General features: G+C 33.1%; 2 protein-coding genes across 2 annotated transcripts; both read right to left on the bottom strand.

The window, feature by feature from the left end:
* Nucleotides 1–3709: 3709 nt before the first annotated feature.
* Nucleotides 3710–7168, bottom strand: LOC8281403. Its single transcript, XM_048370976.1, has 6 exons — nt 6297–7168; nt 6030–6197; nt 5706–5873; nt 5502–5558; nt 4508–5418; nt 3710–4421 (listed from the first exon to the last, which is right to left on the bottom strand). The coding sequence occupies exons 1-6, from the start codon at nt 6811–6813 to the stop codon at nt 3780–3782; spliced, it is 2463 nt and encodes an 820-aa protein (XP_048226933.1). The 5' UTR covers nt 6814–7168; the 3' UTR covers nt 3710–3779.
* A 1185-nt stretch (nt 7169–8353) lies between these two features.
* Nucleotides 8354–13878, bottom strand: LOC8281405 (ras-related protein Rab7). Its single transcript, XM_002527058.4, has 7 exons — nt 13595–13878; nt 13435–13461; nt 12978–13077; nt 12701–12847; nt 11274–11354; nt 11042–11187; nt 8354–8736 (listed from the first exon to the last, which is right to left on the bottom strand). The coding sequence occupies exons 1-7, from the start codon at nt 13645–13647 to the stop codon at nt 8673–8675; spliced, it is 618 nt and encodes a 205-aa protein (XP_002527104.2). The 5' UTR covers nt 13648–13878; the 3' UTR covers nt 8354–8672.
* Nucleotides 13879–18968: the final 5090 nt, after the last annotated feature.

Genomic DNA, 18968 nt, shown 5'->3' on the forward strand with positions numbered 1-18968 from the left:
ATCAATAGACACATAATTAAACCAAAGAATTCCAATATCAACGGGCCAGAGAAAATTACCGAGACGCTTGATCGCTTGGTCAACTCGCCTCCAGCCGCCAGAGTTCGATCGACGATCCGAACACACCATCGGACTCGAAATGATGCGCTGATGACGATCCCTGCTTTCAATTTTTCGATCTGACCCCCGATCATTCGGAGAGATATGCAGACGATATCGGCCGTCGATTTGCAAACGGAGTTTGATCACCACGAAACCGGTGCCATTGCGAAGCTTGAGCTAAGGAGAGTCGGGATATGCCCTCCGATCGTCCATAGCTCGCCGGAGCTCACCGGAAAAAATCCAAAAACGCCGACTGCCCCTATTTTCTCTCTCCACCGCGAACTTCTGTTTCCGGCCACCACAGTCGACACCGCCGCCGCCAAAATAAGCCAAGACCGAGGGGAGTCGATCGCCACCAAGATTAACGCCCACCGACGCCGGAAGCGCACGCACGGCGGCAAGGAATTTTCGGTTGCTTCCTTGCTCCCACGCCTACCGACGCGCTGATGCTGAGCTTGCCGCCGCCAGCTCTCTCTCTCTCTCTTCCCAGCACCCCGACATCCCCTTCTCTCTCCTCTCTCTCCTTTCCCTTCTTCCCCGATTTCTTTTCTTCTTTCTTTCCTTCCATATCGGCTTTTGGCTCCCAAACTTTTCTTTCTTACGATTTGGTCCATCAACTTTTTTAATTACAACAATTTCATCCAGCAAAATTTTCAATTAACCTCTAAACTTTTCTTTAGCCTTTCAATTAAGCTCCTAACTAATTAATTTGGGCCAAATTTAGAATTATTGAAAATATCCAATTACATATATATCCTTACTTTTAAATATAAAATTATCAAAAAGCCCTTGCCGACATATTTAATTACAAAAATACCAAACACACTAATTTTTATTAAAACTCCAAATTAATAAAATTATACTTTTAATCCTCATCCCAAAATAAATTTTCAATTTAGTCCTAACACACAATAATTTAATTAATCAATTTGCTAACTATTTTCCAACTTAAAATTTAATACCAATAACTAATTAAAATACCCTTCTTCCCCAAAATTTCTTTTATAAATACATCCTTTACAAATTCTTCCATACTTTTTCCAATATATAATTTTATTTATATATACTATATATACATTTGGGGAAAATTTGAATAACCAAAATATAATTTATTTCTCAAATAATTTACTTAATTAATTTCTTAAAGATCCAACTAATTGGGTATAGAAAAATAACTATTTTAATTGTCTAACATTAAAATTCCACTTAATTCATTCCAATTTAAACCAAATAAAAAATTAAATTAAATTAATTTAAATAAAAACTCATCTATTAATCATTATTAATATTATCTTTATTAAAGAAAAATTTCGAGTATTACACTAATATTATTTATTGATTCTAATGTAGTTTCGTATTTTTACAATTTCATGTTTTATGGTCTTTTATTATATTTTTATATTTCGTGCATCACTTTTTTAATATTTTAGTATCAATTTAAATTAATATCATAAATATTTTATAATATATCTCTGAAATCAAATTTAATTTTAATACAATAATTGTTTTAAGTAATTTAACAGCTAGCTAGTTATTTTATGCTTAAAATAAATGATAACCCACATACATTATTTTTATAATTTATAGTTAAATCAAAAGATAATTTTCTTCAATAGATTTTAAGTATGTTTATATATTTTTGAGGCATATAGTTATATAATATTATTATAAAAGTAGTATTATTGATGATTCATGTTATATTAGTATCAAACTATAAAATACTAATTCTATAAGTTAATTAAGATATAAGTAAATGAAATCAAACTTAAAATATGAAAATGTTAAAAAACAACCATAAAATATGAAAATTGTAAAAGTATAAAATTAGATCGGAGCCGATAAACGGCGTTAACATATTTAAAACTAATTTATTAACAGAATAAACTATATAGTAATATTTTGTGACAAAATAAACATAATGGATTGAGTTGGCATTTTATTTTTAATAGAAAGAAAGCTTTCGGCTCTTGCACGTAGGAATAAAATTCTTTTTTTTTTTTTTTTGCAGAATCTTTACCTTTTCAAAGTGTTGGATTCTGAAAGTTTTTGTGATAAGAACAGGAGAGAGGGGTATGGATCACAAATATTTTAATTATAATATTGAAGTTAATTACTGAACACAAATTCTTCCTAAAATATTTCAAATGATAAATAAATGAATAAATTAAAAGAGAGAGATTATTAATAATATACGACGAGAGTTGGCATCTTATCTTGCGCCTCAGCATTCGCCAATTGGTGAAGTGACGAGGCTCAAAGGAAGGAATCCGAAACCAAAGAATAAAGCCGAAAGAAAAAAAGAAGGTTGCCAATTATTGGATGCTTTTCACATTACTTTTTCTTACTGATTGTGGTTACATATTTTATGCTTAAATACTCATTTTATGTCAGTTATTATCAATAAGAATATTTTATGCTTAAATTTAAATAAAAATTAATTATTTTATATTATTTAATTTAAAAGTTGGAATATTTTAATTTAAAATTCAAAATTTAATTAAAATTCGATCTCGTAATTTTTGCTACAAAGAAAGAGCCCCTTTCCAATATGCTAGAAAAAAAATATTAAAAATAAAAATAAAATAAAAAGAAACACCCAGAAGTGTAATGACTTTGGCCAAGGAAAAGAAACACAGATTCGAAGAAAAGTTATATTCCTGAAGATTGTTATAAATATGAACGATTGAGCCGAGAGACATATATGTGTGTATATATAAAGATATAGACGAGGAACGAGCTTCCAAGATAATTAATTTATGAGGGATTTTATTCTCGGTACTCGCAGGTCAAGAACCATACTGCTGGTTATTTTGAACGTGAAGCAAGACGGCAGGCTATTAGACGTTCTTCGCATGAAATGTTTCACGTACCGGAGCATCAGAGATGTGAAGAACAGGGCAGAAAGGAAGCTTAACGAAAAGCAAATCTCCGCAACTGCAGCCCAGATGATTGTCCAGAGCGGTTTTACTATATACCCTGATACCGACTATGTTTCCGACTGTGTTATTCGCGACGGCGTCGTTGTCCTCGACCTCCATTTGCCGTCTTCGCAGGAGACAGGCAACAGCAGCATCAACGAGGCTGATGGACTATGAACCATGTATATCTTGTAATTTATGGTTCAACCCCGTAAGTGTTGAATTTTCAGTATCCAGTTTATTTAGATTTTAGTTATATAAAAAAAAAAAAACAGAATATTTATTACGATATATTTTAATGTTTCTTTTTCTATTTTATTAGTATGTAATATAACTAATATTTAACTGCCAAACTAATTTATATTTTCACTTGTGATGTTTTAGTATTATATTTTAGTATTGATTGTAATTTTAGTTTTTAATTAAAATTGTTGATCAAATTTATTGATGTGATGTTACGACAATAATATAAAGAAATTAATTAAAGTAATATGATATTAAAATTAAAATAAATAATAAAATATGATGTTAAAATTTAAACTTTAAAAATTACCCAAGTGCGAAGTAATTATTTTTTTGACAATTAACCCTTTTGACTAATTATTATGTTTCTCTGAATTAATCAATACAATTGGGGTTTTCCTTTTATATAACCCAAAAAAGAAACAGAAAGATATAGGTAAAAAGAATTCAACACAGGAAGGATCAAATCTTGAATTTGATGTGAACAACAAGATTTTAACCAAGAAAAACAGAGGACTATGCATACAACTTGGGATAACGAGATCGAGAAAGGACTCTAAAACATGGAAGAAACTTGATAATGATAGAAACAAGGTCTTTCATCATAGTCCCATATAAACGAAATTGCAAGAAAGCAAATACTGAAACAGGGAAAAAAGCAGCAACCGAAATGAGACTTGCTGTCAGCTGTTTCTCCTTGCGAATGACAAGCAGGATAGTGGAACCAAACGCGAGCATGGTTGTAATGACAGAGAAGAACAGCAGAGTGAAGCCGAAGATGAGTTTTCGAGGAATAGAGCGCCGAAAATCCTCAAATTCAAAGGGAGAGGTGAGGATAGAGAGGAAAGCTACGACAGAGGTCAAGGAGCAGGCCAAGGAAATAACATCCATGATAGTGAAGAAAAGAAAATATGGGGAGTTGAGAAAGTTCGGAAATCCTTGCTCATTTGTACCTCCTGGTACGGTATACGCAGCTGCAAATACGACAGTAGCAACCAGGACTGCAACAGTCGAGCAGGATTGAGAGGTTTCCTTGGCCCATCGCTGCGCTTGTTCGAGCTGTTTCTGATGTTTTATTTTGAAGAGCTCATTCGGGGTTTGATTCTTGTTGTTTTCGTGATGCATTGCGTAGTACGAGGGAACTACTTTCTCCACACGCTGCAGCAAGACTCACCTCAGAATCAGAACAGATGTTGTCTTAATATAATTAACTAAAGGACAATGGTAGAATAGAAAGAGCTTACATCAAACCACAGCAACTCTTCCTGTAGCTGAAGTGCAGGACCAGGCTTGGTGCCGCCAGTGTAGTGTCTGGTGTCTGCAATTTGGTGCAACAAGGTGTAACCAGCAGTATCAATTACTTGGGTCATCCTCATCCATGGTATTTCCATCGCTTTTAACAAGTTGAAAATGTCTTCTCGTCGGTAGGATACAGCTACATGTAATATGTTCTGACCTCTATTGTTAAGATGCTCAACAGACTGAGGGTACTCCTCAATTACTTCCCGGACTATTTCTATTATTCCCATCTTGGTTGCCGTAAACAAAGACATCGGATCAGCATCAGGAGCAGACGTTTTCTGGCTTGTTGGATTTCCTTCAAGTTTATCCCTCCGGAATTCATGCTTCTGGCTTGGACCTCCTTCAGAATTATTCCCTTCTAAGTCATCCTCCTCGGATAAATGCTCTACATTATCACTTGATTGCTTTACGTCCTGAATTGGGTTTTCTTCAAGTTTATTTACTTGAGATTCATCCTCCTCGGGTGAATACTCTACATTATCACTTGATTGTTTTACGTCCTCAATTGGTTTTTCTTCAAGTTTATTTACTTGAGATTCATCCTCCTCGGACGAATGCTCTATGTTCTTGCTTGGGTTTTCTTTAAGTTCATTGCTCCCTTCAAATGATTGCTGCCCTTGATTCTCATCCCTGGAAAATGAGCGCTCTGGACTTCTTTCAAATTCATCCTCCTCCGATGAGTGCTCCGTGTTCTCTCTTGGATTTCCTTCAAATTCATCATCTGAAGACATGTTCTCTCTTGGAATTCCACCAAATTCATCCCCCCATATGGTTTCTTGTATTAGTAACCTGGCAAGCTTCAAAGCAAATATGTGCTTTCTCTTCTTTCTCCAAATTTTCTCCACCTGCCACCCTGTTAACATCGAATGCTTGAGACATAAAGCTAATTTAGCTTGAATAAATTTGCTTATCTGCTAAAAGGAGGGGCAGAGCTACCTTGAATGAACTTCCAGATTGACTGCTTAATCCCTTGTAACACTGCCGTATGAGTTACTAATCAAGTTCAAAAATAGAGGAGCGAACACAGAAGAGCACTTAGGAATCAGTAAGTTTTGGCTTATTGGTATTGCATTCGAATCAATGCCAATTAACAAAAGAAAAAACATTTTGGATATTTAGGAAACAAAAATTTTCCAATACCTTGAACGTTAAAAATAGCAAATCTGCTAGCTTCATGCGTACGAGTGGAGAACACACAGTTCTCTAAATCCAGATGCTGTCTCGAAAAGGACTGAACATCATTGGCATTTGTAGCGGTGTCATCTTCGGAAAGGCATGTGGCTGTAATGTCTTCTTGAACGGGGAGGCCTGTAATATTTATATTAAATTGAAATTAAAGTCAATTGCATCAAATCGTAATTTAAGTAATTATGGAATCGGATGAAAATGATAAATGTGGAAAAAAAAAAATACTGCATATATGCACGTTACATTTGCATATTTACTTAAAAACTTAAAACTTACAGAAGTAGAAAAAGCTTTCAGAAACGCCCATGGTGTGTCCACTCCTGAAAGCAAAAGGCAAATTAGTGAGACAGTCAAGAGCAGACATGCCCTTCTTGTCCTTCAACCTTCGAATCCTATGTATCTGATTCATCTCTCTTAACAAATTTATTAACACCAAAGCAGTCTCTGCAATTGGAGAAGAAAAGCTATATCAGTAATGAGTTAGCTAAATTGGCATTAATGGCACTGAAAAAAAGAACCCATAGAAGAGAGACAGAGCAATACCAAAATGTTCTCCTTCAATGGCAACTTGAATGATAGACTTGCCATCAATTTTTCTTCTTTCACATTTAGACATGATCTTGACAAGACTTTGTCGGCCATAAAACTCTGCGAAGAACCTGATTATTTGTGTCTGACCAAAGGCAGCTGCTGTGTACAATGGGTTCTCGTCCAGCTCATTCTTCTTCTCAATTAACTTCGGGTAGCCTCTGACTAGAAATGTTATGACTTCAAGATTTCCAACAGCAACTGCCTCGTGCAGAATTGTGTTACCTCTTTCATTCCTGCTAAAGAAGACATCTTCGTCTTCATTGTCAGAGTAATCCCTGAAGATTCGATGCAGATGAACGAAAGGTTCCCTCTTCTTGCTGTACATTGCCAAATGAAAAACAGTGTCTCTGTTTGTATTTAGTGGAAACATCATGTAATCAGGATGCTTGTCGTAGAATTTAGTCACACTTTTCCAGTCTTGCTTAGAGATTGCATGGAATGTCTTTGTCATTTCTTTGATCTTTTCCATGTTTCTCTCTGTAAATCTCTCCTCTATCTGCTTCTACAGAAAATTCAATAGCTTACCAAAAATGAGTCTACAAAACTAACTTGGATTTGCATTTGCATTGTATCTACAGCCCAAATGAGGAATTTACACGATTGAAATGAAATTTCATATCAGCACAAATTTACTTGACTTGGGACTGCCTCGCCGTACTCTGAATTAATTATACTAACTCTGGATATCAAATAAAAAATTATTAACCGAAACTAATTGGTTAATAATTTATTTATAAAAAGATGGCTATCTTATGTTATGATGAGCAAGAATTCAGTTGTGCCTTTAATAAAAAAATTATTTAAAATTAAAATATTTGTAGAACTAATGCATATAAAAGAGATAAATTAGGAGCATGGTGTTACCTTTTCATGAGCAGTCTGTTGTTACTTACTGGTTAGTATCAGCAGCACAAGGTGAAGTCTCTGCTGTCATCTTTTAGATAAGAGTTCAGCTCACCTTCGTATCTACTTTGCTTGTTTCATTTATAAAGTCGAAGGATTATAAATGTGCACCAAAATATTTAATTTGTGCATTCAATATTTAAAGGTAAAGCTAAGTACCACTCCTTTAATTGGTCCTTTACAATTTCTCTTCTTTTTCTTTTTTTCTTCTTTTAAATAGATGCTTTAGTTTTATTTAAGCTTTTCTGCATTAATTCTTGCTGAATGCTTTTTTTTTTTTTTTCAGGTTTACATTTTCTTATGGTATATTCTTGCTAAATTTTATGCTTTCGTTCCCTTAAGGTAAAGCATATGCATTTGAAAAGCATCACGAAGCCACAGCATTTGGGCAACAGCATTTTGAGCAGAAATGGCCATCTCACAAGCTCCCTATTAACACACCCAAGAATTTTTCTTTTAAATGAAAGACTGGGTAAAATGAAAAGCATCTGCAATAACACCCATAAGCTTAGATGACTCCTGGGTATTGCTGTTCATCATATCGATTACGTTTCCCAAATCTCCCTCAGATGATCATTTGAAAAGCTGCATTTGTATTACGATAATTGTTTTTTCTCTATCATCCCTTCCCACACATCAACCATTAGCATTTTACCTTTCTTACCATTTGCCTTTCGACCACCGCTGCCGCCACCATTACTAATACCTTCAAGCCAACACGACCAGTACCATCACCTTTTCAGCCACCACCTCCACCTCTTTCGCCACCATTGTTATGGTGTGAATCATGTAAGAGGATCGAAACCCATCATCTTCAGGAGGGAATGAATGGTGGCTTTCTCAGGTTTGCAAATCACAAGCAAATTAAGGTACAGGTACAAGGTAATCATAAGCATGAGATTTCTAGGATTAGTTTCACAGAAATCAAATGTCCCATTTGTATTATTGAAAGGAGTCGACTCATAAAAAATCTTAACACTGCAATCTTAACCATTTATATGTAAAGGCATCAAAAATGCAAACTACAATATACAGTCCCAGCAGCAACCAGCAACAGCTGAGCCATTTGTTTAAAAGCATGGCTGATCACTGCACATTGACAAAGCTACAATCGAAATCCCGAGTCTGTTATTTCAAGAATTAGACCCCAAAGCAAACAATTCATAAACCAAGCTAACAAGTACATGGTGAATCCTTCCAACATGAGCTAATACCACCCACTATGGACACAGTTCATCTTTGACAAAAATAATAGTCTTCAAATGGCAATTAAACAGTCAAGAATATCTCAATCTCAAGGGCTACAAAAATGCAAGGTAACTGAGGGATAAAATTAGAAAATGAATCACAAGAACCAAAAATGAAAGATTGAATTAGCCAACCACAAGTGCTGAGATGAGTCCGCCAAATCAAATCAATCCCGACTCAACATGCACAGCCACCTCTTTGCTCACTCTCTGAAACAGCCTCAGGGATGCCTTGGAAGTATCTGAATTATAAGCAAAGTAATAAGGGTCATCAATAACAAATTTCCATGGGATGATACTATTCGTACTTCACAATATGTCAAAAAACGACATAAAACCAAGAGAGCAAGGAAAAAGAGTAGACAAATGGCAGTTATCATACTTGCACAGCGTAAATAATGCAAGAGAACCAGAAAATGTAATATTTTATACCAAGCAAAAGTACTTCTGTTGTGGAGAGAGAGAGAGAGAGAGAGAGAGAATAATTTCATGTAAAAGACGTAAATGCTATTAGGAACAAACATGCCACTTAACCAATAAAAAAAATACAATTCAGGAATGAACGTTGTTGCTAATAATTATCACAGATTGCCAAGGCGGAGTAAACAGTAGCAATGACATGCTTAATAACAGCAATCACAAAAACATCAGTGCATACCAGAGGATTTTATCCTATTCAAACTATCAGGAATTCGTGATAAAATATTAATCTTCTATGATGACTTTACATCCATTATTAGGCAGAAAGTATTAAGAAGAATTTGAGAAGGAAAAATATATACAATAATTGGAAACAGTATATAAACAGGAAAAGGATCCGGTTAATTAAGGTCTGAGTTTGTCCTTAAAATCAGAGATTGAATCCTAAATTCTCAGAATATCAGGACACATTTACAAATTCAAAGAAACTTCATGAACTAGAAATCTAGTAGTCAACAGTGCCAACTCAACTCCAAACATTGCCAGACTATTGGGCATTAGGCATGCTCAATGTTGTCAGTTCATCCAACTAATAACGTCCTTTCAAGCTCCACCACATACCACACCAAGTACAACAGGATAACAGAATGGGAATCGCCCATCATTTACTAACTGAATGACATAATGAGACATTCTACTTTTTGAAGAGGATGCTATCTGCTATCTGGTTCAGCTTTTTTCTGCAAGTCACTACTTTGAGAACTCAAATTTCCACCTTTGTGGTTGCAGGTCCAAGACCGGTGCCCACCAACCCTTTTCAGTGTCTGTCAGAAATTAATCCATGCCTCCATCAATTAATGGTTAATTGGGTCAACAGATTAAGAAATAATGGATCTTTATCAAACTTTGGCATGGTCCTGGACAAATATCCATACAAAATTTAGTGTTCCTGACTTAGGATTTCTACAACCAAAATCTTGCAATGATTATCAAATATTCAGGGTTCAGCATCCTATCATTGTCATAGAGACCAAATGTTTAGAAGTTAAATGAAAGAGAAAATTCAGATGACATTATTCAAAAAGATATTTGAGAATGAGAAATCATGAGTTGGATAAAGAAAATAGAAATTTATATAACATTGTCAAACAATTTTGAATCCCTTCAAACCTTCATACTGTCAATAACAGATGCATTAATCTAAGAGAGGAGTCGCAGCAAGGCACACATATTCAGAAATACAATCTAGCACAATACAGTCTTTTCCCTTCAAAACTCCCTCTTGTTTGCTCCAACTACAAGCCCTACATTGAATAGATGACTAATGTATACATATCATTTCTATGACAGGATACTGCACTATAAATTGAGGATTGTTTAGAGTTTTGATTAGTGAGACATCAAAAAAGAACATCATATTTAGATGACCAACATAGATGCTACCATGGTATTTCGACTTTAGTAGATACCTCCTCTGTTCTTTTCCCCTCATTTTGAATCTTTTACTAACCCTTAAAGACAGAAGAGAGAGAGAGAGAGAGAGAGAGAGAGAGAGTGTGCGTATGATGAGCGTGACTGTAAAAGAGGAGACCTGTGTGATGTACGAAACAGCAGCAACAATTTCAAATAAGTTGAAGATTTTCTAACTGTTTTTGTAATCAAAAGGAACCGGGATAAATACAAGAAGAAGACGAGCAGAAACCAGGAGCCAACGGCTAAAGTGATTGCTATGGGCAACTGAGAGAAATGTAAGCAAAATAAAATTTTCATGGATATAGAAATTAAGCAAAATTAAGAGGTTTATAAGACAAGCTTCTAGTTTTCTTTTCCTTTAAGAATATAAGAGTTTGTTCTCTTTTTCTACTTCATTAGATTTAATTCAAGATGGCTGATAGTGCCATGCCCCCACCTACAGAGTAAAAACTTCTGCAAGTGTCTAAACTCTGAACACATTCCATAAGTGATTTCCTTCTAATGTTATTTCAATTATGAACTTCATTCCCTTAAAAAGCACCCATATATTTTACCACATAAACTGCCTAGTCCATAAATGTGAAGGAAACACTTATGTTTATGCATAATACACATTCAGTCCAAAAAATATATTCTCTGACGATTTAAACTTACATGTCCTGCTCACGCTCATTAGCTAGAGCAGTCTTGGCAATACACAGGAATGCAGGATCAACATTGTAATCCTCTTTTGCTGATGTCTCAAAGTAAGGTATGTTTCCTTTTGATGCACACCATTCTTTTGCTTTCTTCTCAGACACCTATATAAGGCATCAAACCGACCAAGATTAAAGGGGAAAAGAAAAAGAAAAAGAAGATTTAGGCACCACTAACTGTAATTCCTTACCACTCGACTATTTCCACCATCAATATCAATCTTGTTTCCGAGCAGTATAAATGGAAATGTCTTGGGATCAGGCGGGTTTGCCTGCAGCGAACAAGAATGAAACCATAATAAGATTATCATAAGAAAATTAAAGAATAAAATAAAATAAAATAAATAAATAGTGTTATCTCAAAAGTAAGGAAACCAAGTCTAGGGCTACAAAAAGTCAACCTATATAGAGCAGCACCTAAGAATGGCCACTAAATCACAATTGTCTAAATCAGAAGCCTAGTGGATATATAGCACAATATGGGATAAATGAAGAATCCATAGATCTAAATACAGGATTATGTAGATGCACAAGGTTGATGATTCAAACCAACATGAAAAATCTTGCACAGCATGCAGCAGGGAGACAATATCTTCAATGCACGGGTTTTAGAAGAAAAACAAGGATTAGGAACAAATATTTGAGAAATTACAAAATAAACAAGAGAAAATGGACAAACAGAATGATATTCATAAATCAAGGCACTGTAATCCTGTCAAGTACAATATCAAAATTTACAACTGAAATTAGTTGTTTAAAAGAGTAGCATTTTTAGACCTATAATACTCATATCATCCACAGTATTAAGCATGTACCAAAAAAACATGGCTAAATTTGCCCCTGAACTTATCGCATAAGCTCAATTTGGCCCTTCTGGTACAGGTTTCATAAGCCAATTTAGCCCAAAAGTTTGCTTTTAAATTTACCCATTTGAGAGAAGTGTAACTCATTCTCCAATAAAAGAGAATGAATTGATAAAAAACTGTAGATGTTACAAGTCTCTCCTACATGAGGAAACCAGAGCAGAAACTGAGATTTACTCCCTTATCAACCAAAAGCTTTAACTTACCAAACTAAATTGAACCAAAATCTTTGTTCATTTAGATATACAATTTACATCAGATACACATGGTATTACCAAGATGTCATTAGTTCATAAAATCAAATGCCTACTTCCAGGACTTGCAAGAATGCCAAGAACGACACCAAATAAGCTCATGTGAAGTCAATGGCAGCAAAAGTAAAAGCACCATTAGAAGTCATAAAAAAAAAATTAGAAAAAAGCATACATTGGGAAGAATTAGAAGAACAAGAAGCCCACTCATAATTTAATTTTGTCTAGTAAAGTCAACTATGCAGTGGATATAAGATCCTCTAGAAACTCAAGGTGGTACTAACTCACTAGCAAAATATTACAAAATATTAGAAGCATAGTAATAGTTAAAAGCAAAGACAATTAGCAAGTAGCAAATGCCTAACTAATATTAACTTCACTGTAACACTATCATTCATCCTTCATACTTTCAATTAGACATCAAAAACTATAAAACACCATGAACAAGTTATACAAGGAATAAAAGAAAGAAAATAATAAACAGATGAAAAGCAACAAAAGCACCTGTTTAAGAAACTCCTCATGCCAGTTATCAAGAGTGTCAAATGATCTCATAACATTAACATCGTAAACTAGAACACAACAATCTGCCCCTCTATAGAATGCAACTCCAAGACTCTGAAATCTTTCTTGTCCAGCCGTGTCCCATATCTACACAAATGACATTTCAGCATAATAATACAAACATACACCAAAAAGCCAATGACTTTCAAGACACTACAGAAACTTGAATCACAGAGAACATAAAAGAAACAACCATTTAAACACAAAAAGGACATACTTGCAAGGTGACAAGCCTGTCATCAATTTGGAGTTCTTTGGTCACAAAATCAGCACCTATTGTAGCTTTATACTGCTGACTAAACTTCTTGTGCACGTATCTAGGTATCAAATTAAGGACAAAGAAAAACCATCCAAAAGAAAAGATAATAACAATAATAATAAAACAATATTCGTTATCGCCCACCTAATCATAAAAACAAAAGTAAAATTCAAAACGTTGTGTTAAAATCATAAAATGTAAAATTAGCTTCAAGTTCACCGTAATCTACACATTAATAATAATTCTAGCACATTAAATTACAAAATTCGAGAACGAATGTGATTAAATTCACCAAAAATAATTAAAAAATACAAAAATTCGAGATACAAATTAAGGAATTTCAGAAAGAAAAAACGAAAAACAAATTAAAAGTGCACAAAGCAAATCAAAAGTAAAAAAAAAAAAAAAAAGATACTGATTCATCAAAGAAGTCTTGCCAACCCTGACACTCAGCAAACAAAAACAAAATTACATATTTATCTTTTTCATTTACATTGCCGTGCACAGCAAAAAATAAAAATAAAAAGAAGATAAAATTGAAAAGAATGCAACAGAAAAGCCCTAGAACGGTTTACCCGCTATCGCCGAGAACGATAACCTTGAGCAAAGTACGTCTGCGTACTGACATGGCGCTAATTCTAATTATATTATATATAATTGACTCCAACAAAATTAACGCTGTATTTTTAGAGAGCTATATTCCAGAATTCAAAGTACAAAATTTAACCCAAAAAAAGAAAAAATACCCTTTTCAATTTCTGTTTTTGTTTACTTAATTTTCTTTTAAATAATGTTTGGCAGAGAGAGAAAGAAAAATGGAAGAATAAAAAGGGGCGCCAATATCGATCCGCCTTTTCTGTTTTCTTCCCTTTCTTTTTTAATTTTATTTATAAAAATAAAAAATAAAAAACGAAAGAAATAGAAGCATTTCCGTTTTATAGTGCTGTGGTTGCCGGCAAATTAATATAACGAATCTCTATATTATTATTAATATGCAACTGTTTAATATAATTTTAATTTTCCATCACTTATATTTTGTATTGCTAATTATTTACTAAGCTCATTCATATTATCAATAATATTTTAATTATGAATATTAGTATAAAATAAATTTATATAAAAAATTTATAATATTCTTATTATTTCTGACGTGTAAACAGTAGAATTACTGATTTACAATAAAATTTGCAAGTTATCTAAATGTTAGACTTCAAATATCCTATTAAGTTCATTCACAAAAATTTATATTATTCAATAAATAAAATATTTATATAATAGTATAATATTTATATGTAAAAAAAAACTAAATAAATATACTATAACTAAATACGAAATTCTTATAATTAATAGGCTGCATTGTGTTAGAAATATTATATAATTAATAGCTAATCTTTTTAATCAATATGATTTTTTATTTAATTAATATTTTAATTTTATTAAAATTATTATTTAATAAAAATAACTAGTTAGAGAATAAATTAATATAAAATTATATATTAATATTTTATATTATAATATACATATTAAAATACATATATATAAAACCCTTTTATGCTAAATAATTGAAAAATATACAATATATTAGGAGAGTATTTAAAATTTTATTTTATTGATCTTTAATTTTTTTTCTTTATTTACACTTTCAAATAATAAAAATATTAATTTTTATTTTCTCTTTTTGTGTTATTTAAAAATCTAAAAAGAGTTAAATACAAAATAAATTATAAATTTATATAATTTATCTAAGTATAATTAATATGTTGAAATAGAATTAATCTGTATATTATAAAAAATTATTTTTTATTTTTTATACTATAATTTTTTATAATAAAATTTTTAAAAATAAATTTATATAATTAGCTCTTAACATCTCGTTATAATTTCTATAGACCATAAATTTTTTAATAGCCTACTGAGTTCGTGACAAAATTTGATTCCTATTAATTTTGTTTCTAATATTTAACTTATATCTTTGAATTTTTAAATTAAAATAAATAATTAATAACAGAAAATAATTTTATTATTTAAAACATACAAACTGATTACTAAATATATATATTGTACTTCTTATTTTTCAAAAAATAAATATATTTTTTATAAAGCCAAAAACGATAGCCAACACATTGCTTGCTCAGGGGAACGGCGACGTTCTAACTGCTCGTGGCACAGAAAAGATAAACAACAGGTGAGACACGTATAGAGTAGTATTTAAAATAAATAAGATAAAGTAATTTTATTTTAATTTAAAGACCATTGAATTATAAAGGGTTAAATACAATTTATATTTTGATTTATTCTTTTTCTTTTTTCAATTTTAGCAATTAGAATCGTAATTCTTAGAAAATTTGAAATATTTAGAGTTAATGACTTCTACTTTCTAAAAAGTCCCTCTACAAGGCACTTATATTTCTTTTCTTCATGCTTTTTTATTTTAATTCTTCACAAATCTTTTTGTTTTTTTTTTGTCAATTTTGTATAGGCTACTACCCAATATTAGTAATCGTGGTGGTACCACTCCATGTTTCTCTTTTCATATTCTGTTTTATTTATTTATTTATTTCTATTTTTAAGTCTGAATTTTCTAACGGTCATGCACAACCTTATCCAATTCATCTAAACATTTTAGTACGTCTTTGACACCTTATAAACTAGGGGTAATCGTGGGTCGGATTGATCGGTTTAGAAGTCATATGTTAATACAGGTTTATCCTTAATTTTCTGTTGTAACTACTCTTTAAGTTTCATTCAAATCATTTTGAATTGTTCAAACTTGTCAACTGTTAGTTAGTTGTTGCTGCAGCACTCTAGTTGTATATATATTCTATTAGTCTAAATGAAATAAAGTGTGATTAGTTCAACAATTCTGGCAGCCATTTATGGTATTAGAGCAAAATTTATTTTTCTCTAATTCGCCTCTAAAACAATGACCACCACTAATGATACTCCCACCATTTAAAACACCAATGATCCATACAAAACACTAATAACCATCAATGTAGCTCCTCAAACACCTTTGAAACTCACTACCTCAAACTACCTCTCCTAGAAGCTGCAATTCAATACACTCTTTGTGGGGTATTGATCTTCTGGGTTACATTGATGGTTCAAAACCATGTCCTCCTAGAACTTCAACTGATGGTTCTCTCAATTCAGATCATATAATCTGGACATGCCAAGATCAACTCATTCTCAATGCTTTAATAGGGTCTCTATCTCCCTCTATTATTCCTTTAATTGCAAGAGCGAAAACTTCAAAAGAAGCATGGAAAATTCTTGCAAACACATATGCCAAACCATAACGAGGTAGGATCAAACATATCAAAAACCTCACCCAAGGAACCCAAACCATTATAGAATTCTTACAATCCATCAAAGCCAAAGCTGATGAGCTTGCAGTGCTAGGATCACTTATGTCTGATGAAGATATTACGGATAAAATTCTTGACACCTTGGGTGATGAGTACAAGGAAATTGTCCGAGCTGTTCAATCACGAGATACTAAAATTTCATTCGAAGAGTTGCATGAAAAGCTCCTCAGTTTTGAAGCATCACTTCAACACAAGCAAGAACCATCATACTTTCCTGCCTCAGCCAACATTGCAAATCATAACAATTTTGCCAAAAGAAACACATCACCCACTTTTAATAATAACCAATCTATTGCTCCAATCAACCACAATCAGCCTCGAACCTCTAACAAAACACCACGACCATATCTTGGCTTCTGCCAAATCTGCAGAACTCAAGGACACTCAGAAAAAATTGTCCAAATTATCGCATCATTCCCATTACCCAAAACACCAACTCAAGCCCATAAAATAACCTCAAGCCACTGCAAGCAACATTGCAGCTCAGTCTTCTCAAAATCAATGGCTACTTGACAGTGGAGCAACACACCATGTCACCACAGATTTGAATAATCTTGCTCTTCATGCTCCATATACTGATTCTGATGATATATTGATAGGAGATGGTACTGGATTGTCAATTACTCATACTGGCTCTATCTCTCTATGCACTCCAAATTTTAAATTTCAGTTAAATTATATTCTTTGTGTTCCCAGCATGAAACATAATCTAATTTCTATTTCTAAATTTTGTACTATAAATAATACCTCCATTGAATTCTTACCAAATTCTTTTGTTGTGAAGGATCTCCAAATAGGTGCAATGTTGATGAAGGGTAAAGCTACAAGTGGAGTTTATGAGTGGCCTACTTCTCAACCTATTCTTACATTCTCTAGTCTAAAAGCAACATCCTCTGAGTGATAGTCGTTTAGGACACCCAGCTCTTCCAATAATGAGGCATATTATCTCCAAAAATAATCTTCAAATATCTTCTATGTCTTCTGATTTTTGTAATTTTTGTTAGTGCAATAAAAGTCACAAACAACCTTTTTCTTCCTCTTCTTCTCTTGTGTCAAAGAATCCTTTAGATATCATATTCTCCGATATCTGGACCTCACCAGTAATATCATCTGAAGGATTTAAATACTATGTGATTTTTATTGATCACCATATACCAAATACATTTAGTTTTATCCTTTAAAACGTAAATCTGAAGTTAAGGAAGTGTTTATTAGATTCAAAGCCATTTTTGAAAATCACTTCAAAAATCACCTCAAAATTTTATACTCCGATAATGGTGGTGAATATACGGCTTTAAAATAATTTTAGCAGAACATGGTGTTACACATCTCACTACTCCTCCTCACACACCTGAACACAATGGCCTAGTTGAAAGGAGACATCTCCATATTGTTGAAACTGGGTTAACCCTTTTGTCTCATGCATCTATTCCTTTATCCTATTGGAATTATGCCTTTTCAACTGCAGTGTATCTGATGAACAGAATGCCTACCCAAACCCTTAATCTTCTCTCCCTATACGAAATTTTTCTTCAAACAACACCTAATTATTCAAAATTACAGATTTTTGGGTGCTTGTGCTACCCTTGGCTAAGATTATATACATCACATAAATTAGAATCTCGGTCAAAGCCATGTGTTTTTCTGGGTTACTCCTTAACTCAAAGTGCTTATCTATGTTTTGATACATCCTCCTCTAAAATTTACACTTCTAGACATGTCAAGTTTGTTGAGTCTATCTTTCCCTTTAAAACTCTTAACTCATCAAAATCCGAAATACGTGATCTATCATTATCTACTTGGATTCCACCAATCATCAAAGTTCTAATTGCTGATTCATCATCAAGGTCACTTATATCTTCAACTGTAGGTAACACTCTATCAGTATCTGAGAATCAACAATCAGCTCAACCGCAACAAAATCTCTCCTCATCAAATCCACAACCTTCAAACACCAGCCAACCCACCATATGAAAACAAGATCACACAATAACATTCATAAACCTATTCAGAAACTCAACCTAAACACTCAACTCCAACAATCCAACTCTCTTGAACCTACATCAACTAGTCAAGCTTTAAAGGATCCCAAATGGCGTAAAGCCATGTCTGAGGAGTATGATGCTTTAGTGAAAAATGGAACCTGGGAATTAGTTCCATCAGATCCTTCTAAGAATGTGGTTGGCTGTAAATGGATTTTTCGTTCTAAATTTTCCTCTGATGGTATTGTTGATAGGTTTAAAGCTCATTTGGTTGCTAAAGGATTTCATCAAAAGGCAAGTGTGGATTATCATGATACCTTTAGCCTAGTGATTAAACCAACAACAATACGTCTTGTCTTGAGCATTGCAGTGTCTAAAGGCTGGTTTCTATGACAACTAGATGTAAACAATGCATTCTTACAAGGACATCTTCATGAGACAGTGTACATGTATCAACCACCGGGCTTCATTGATCTAAAAAATCCTTCACATGTTTGCAAACTAAGGAAAGCAATTTATGGCTTGAAGCAAGCCCTACGGGCATGGTACCATGAATTGAAAAAAAAAATTTCTTCAACTGGGATCCAAAATTCATATGC

Source organism: Ricinus communis, chromosome 2 (assembly GCF_019578655.1).
Source record: "Ricinus communis isolate WT05 ecotype wild-type chromosome 2, ASM1957865v1, whole genome shotgun sequence".
NCBI lineage: Eukaryota > Viridiplantae > Streptophyta > Magnoliopsida > Malpighiales > Euphorbiaceae > Ricinus > Ricinus communis.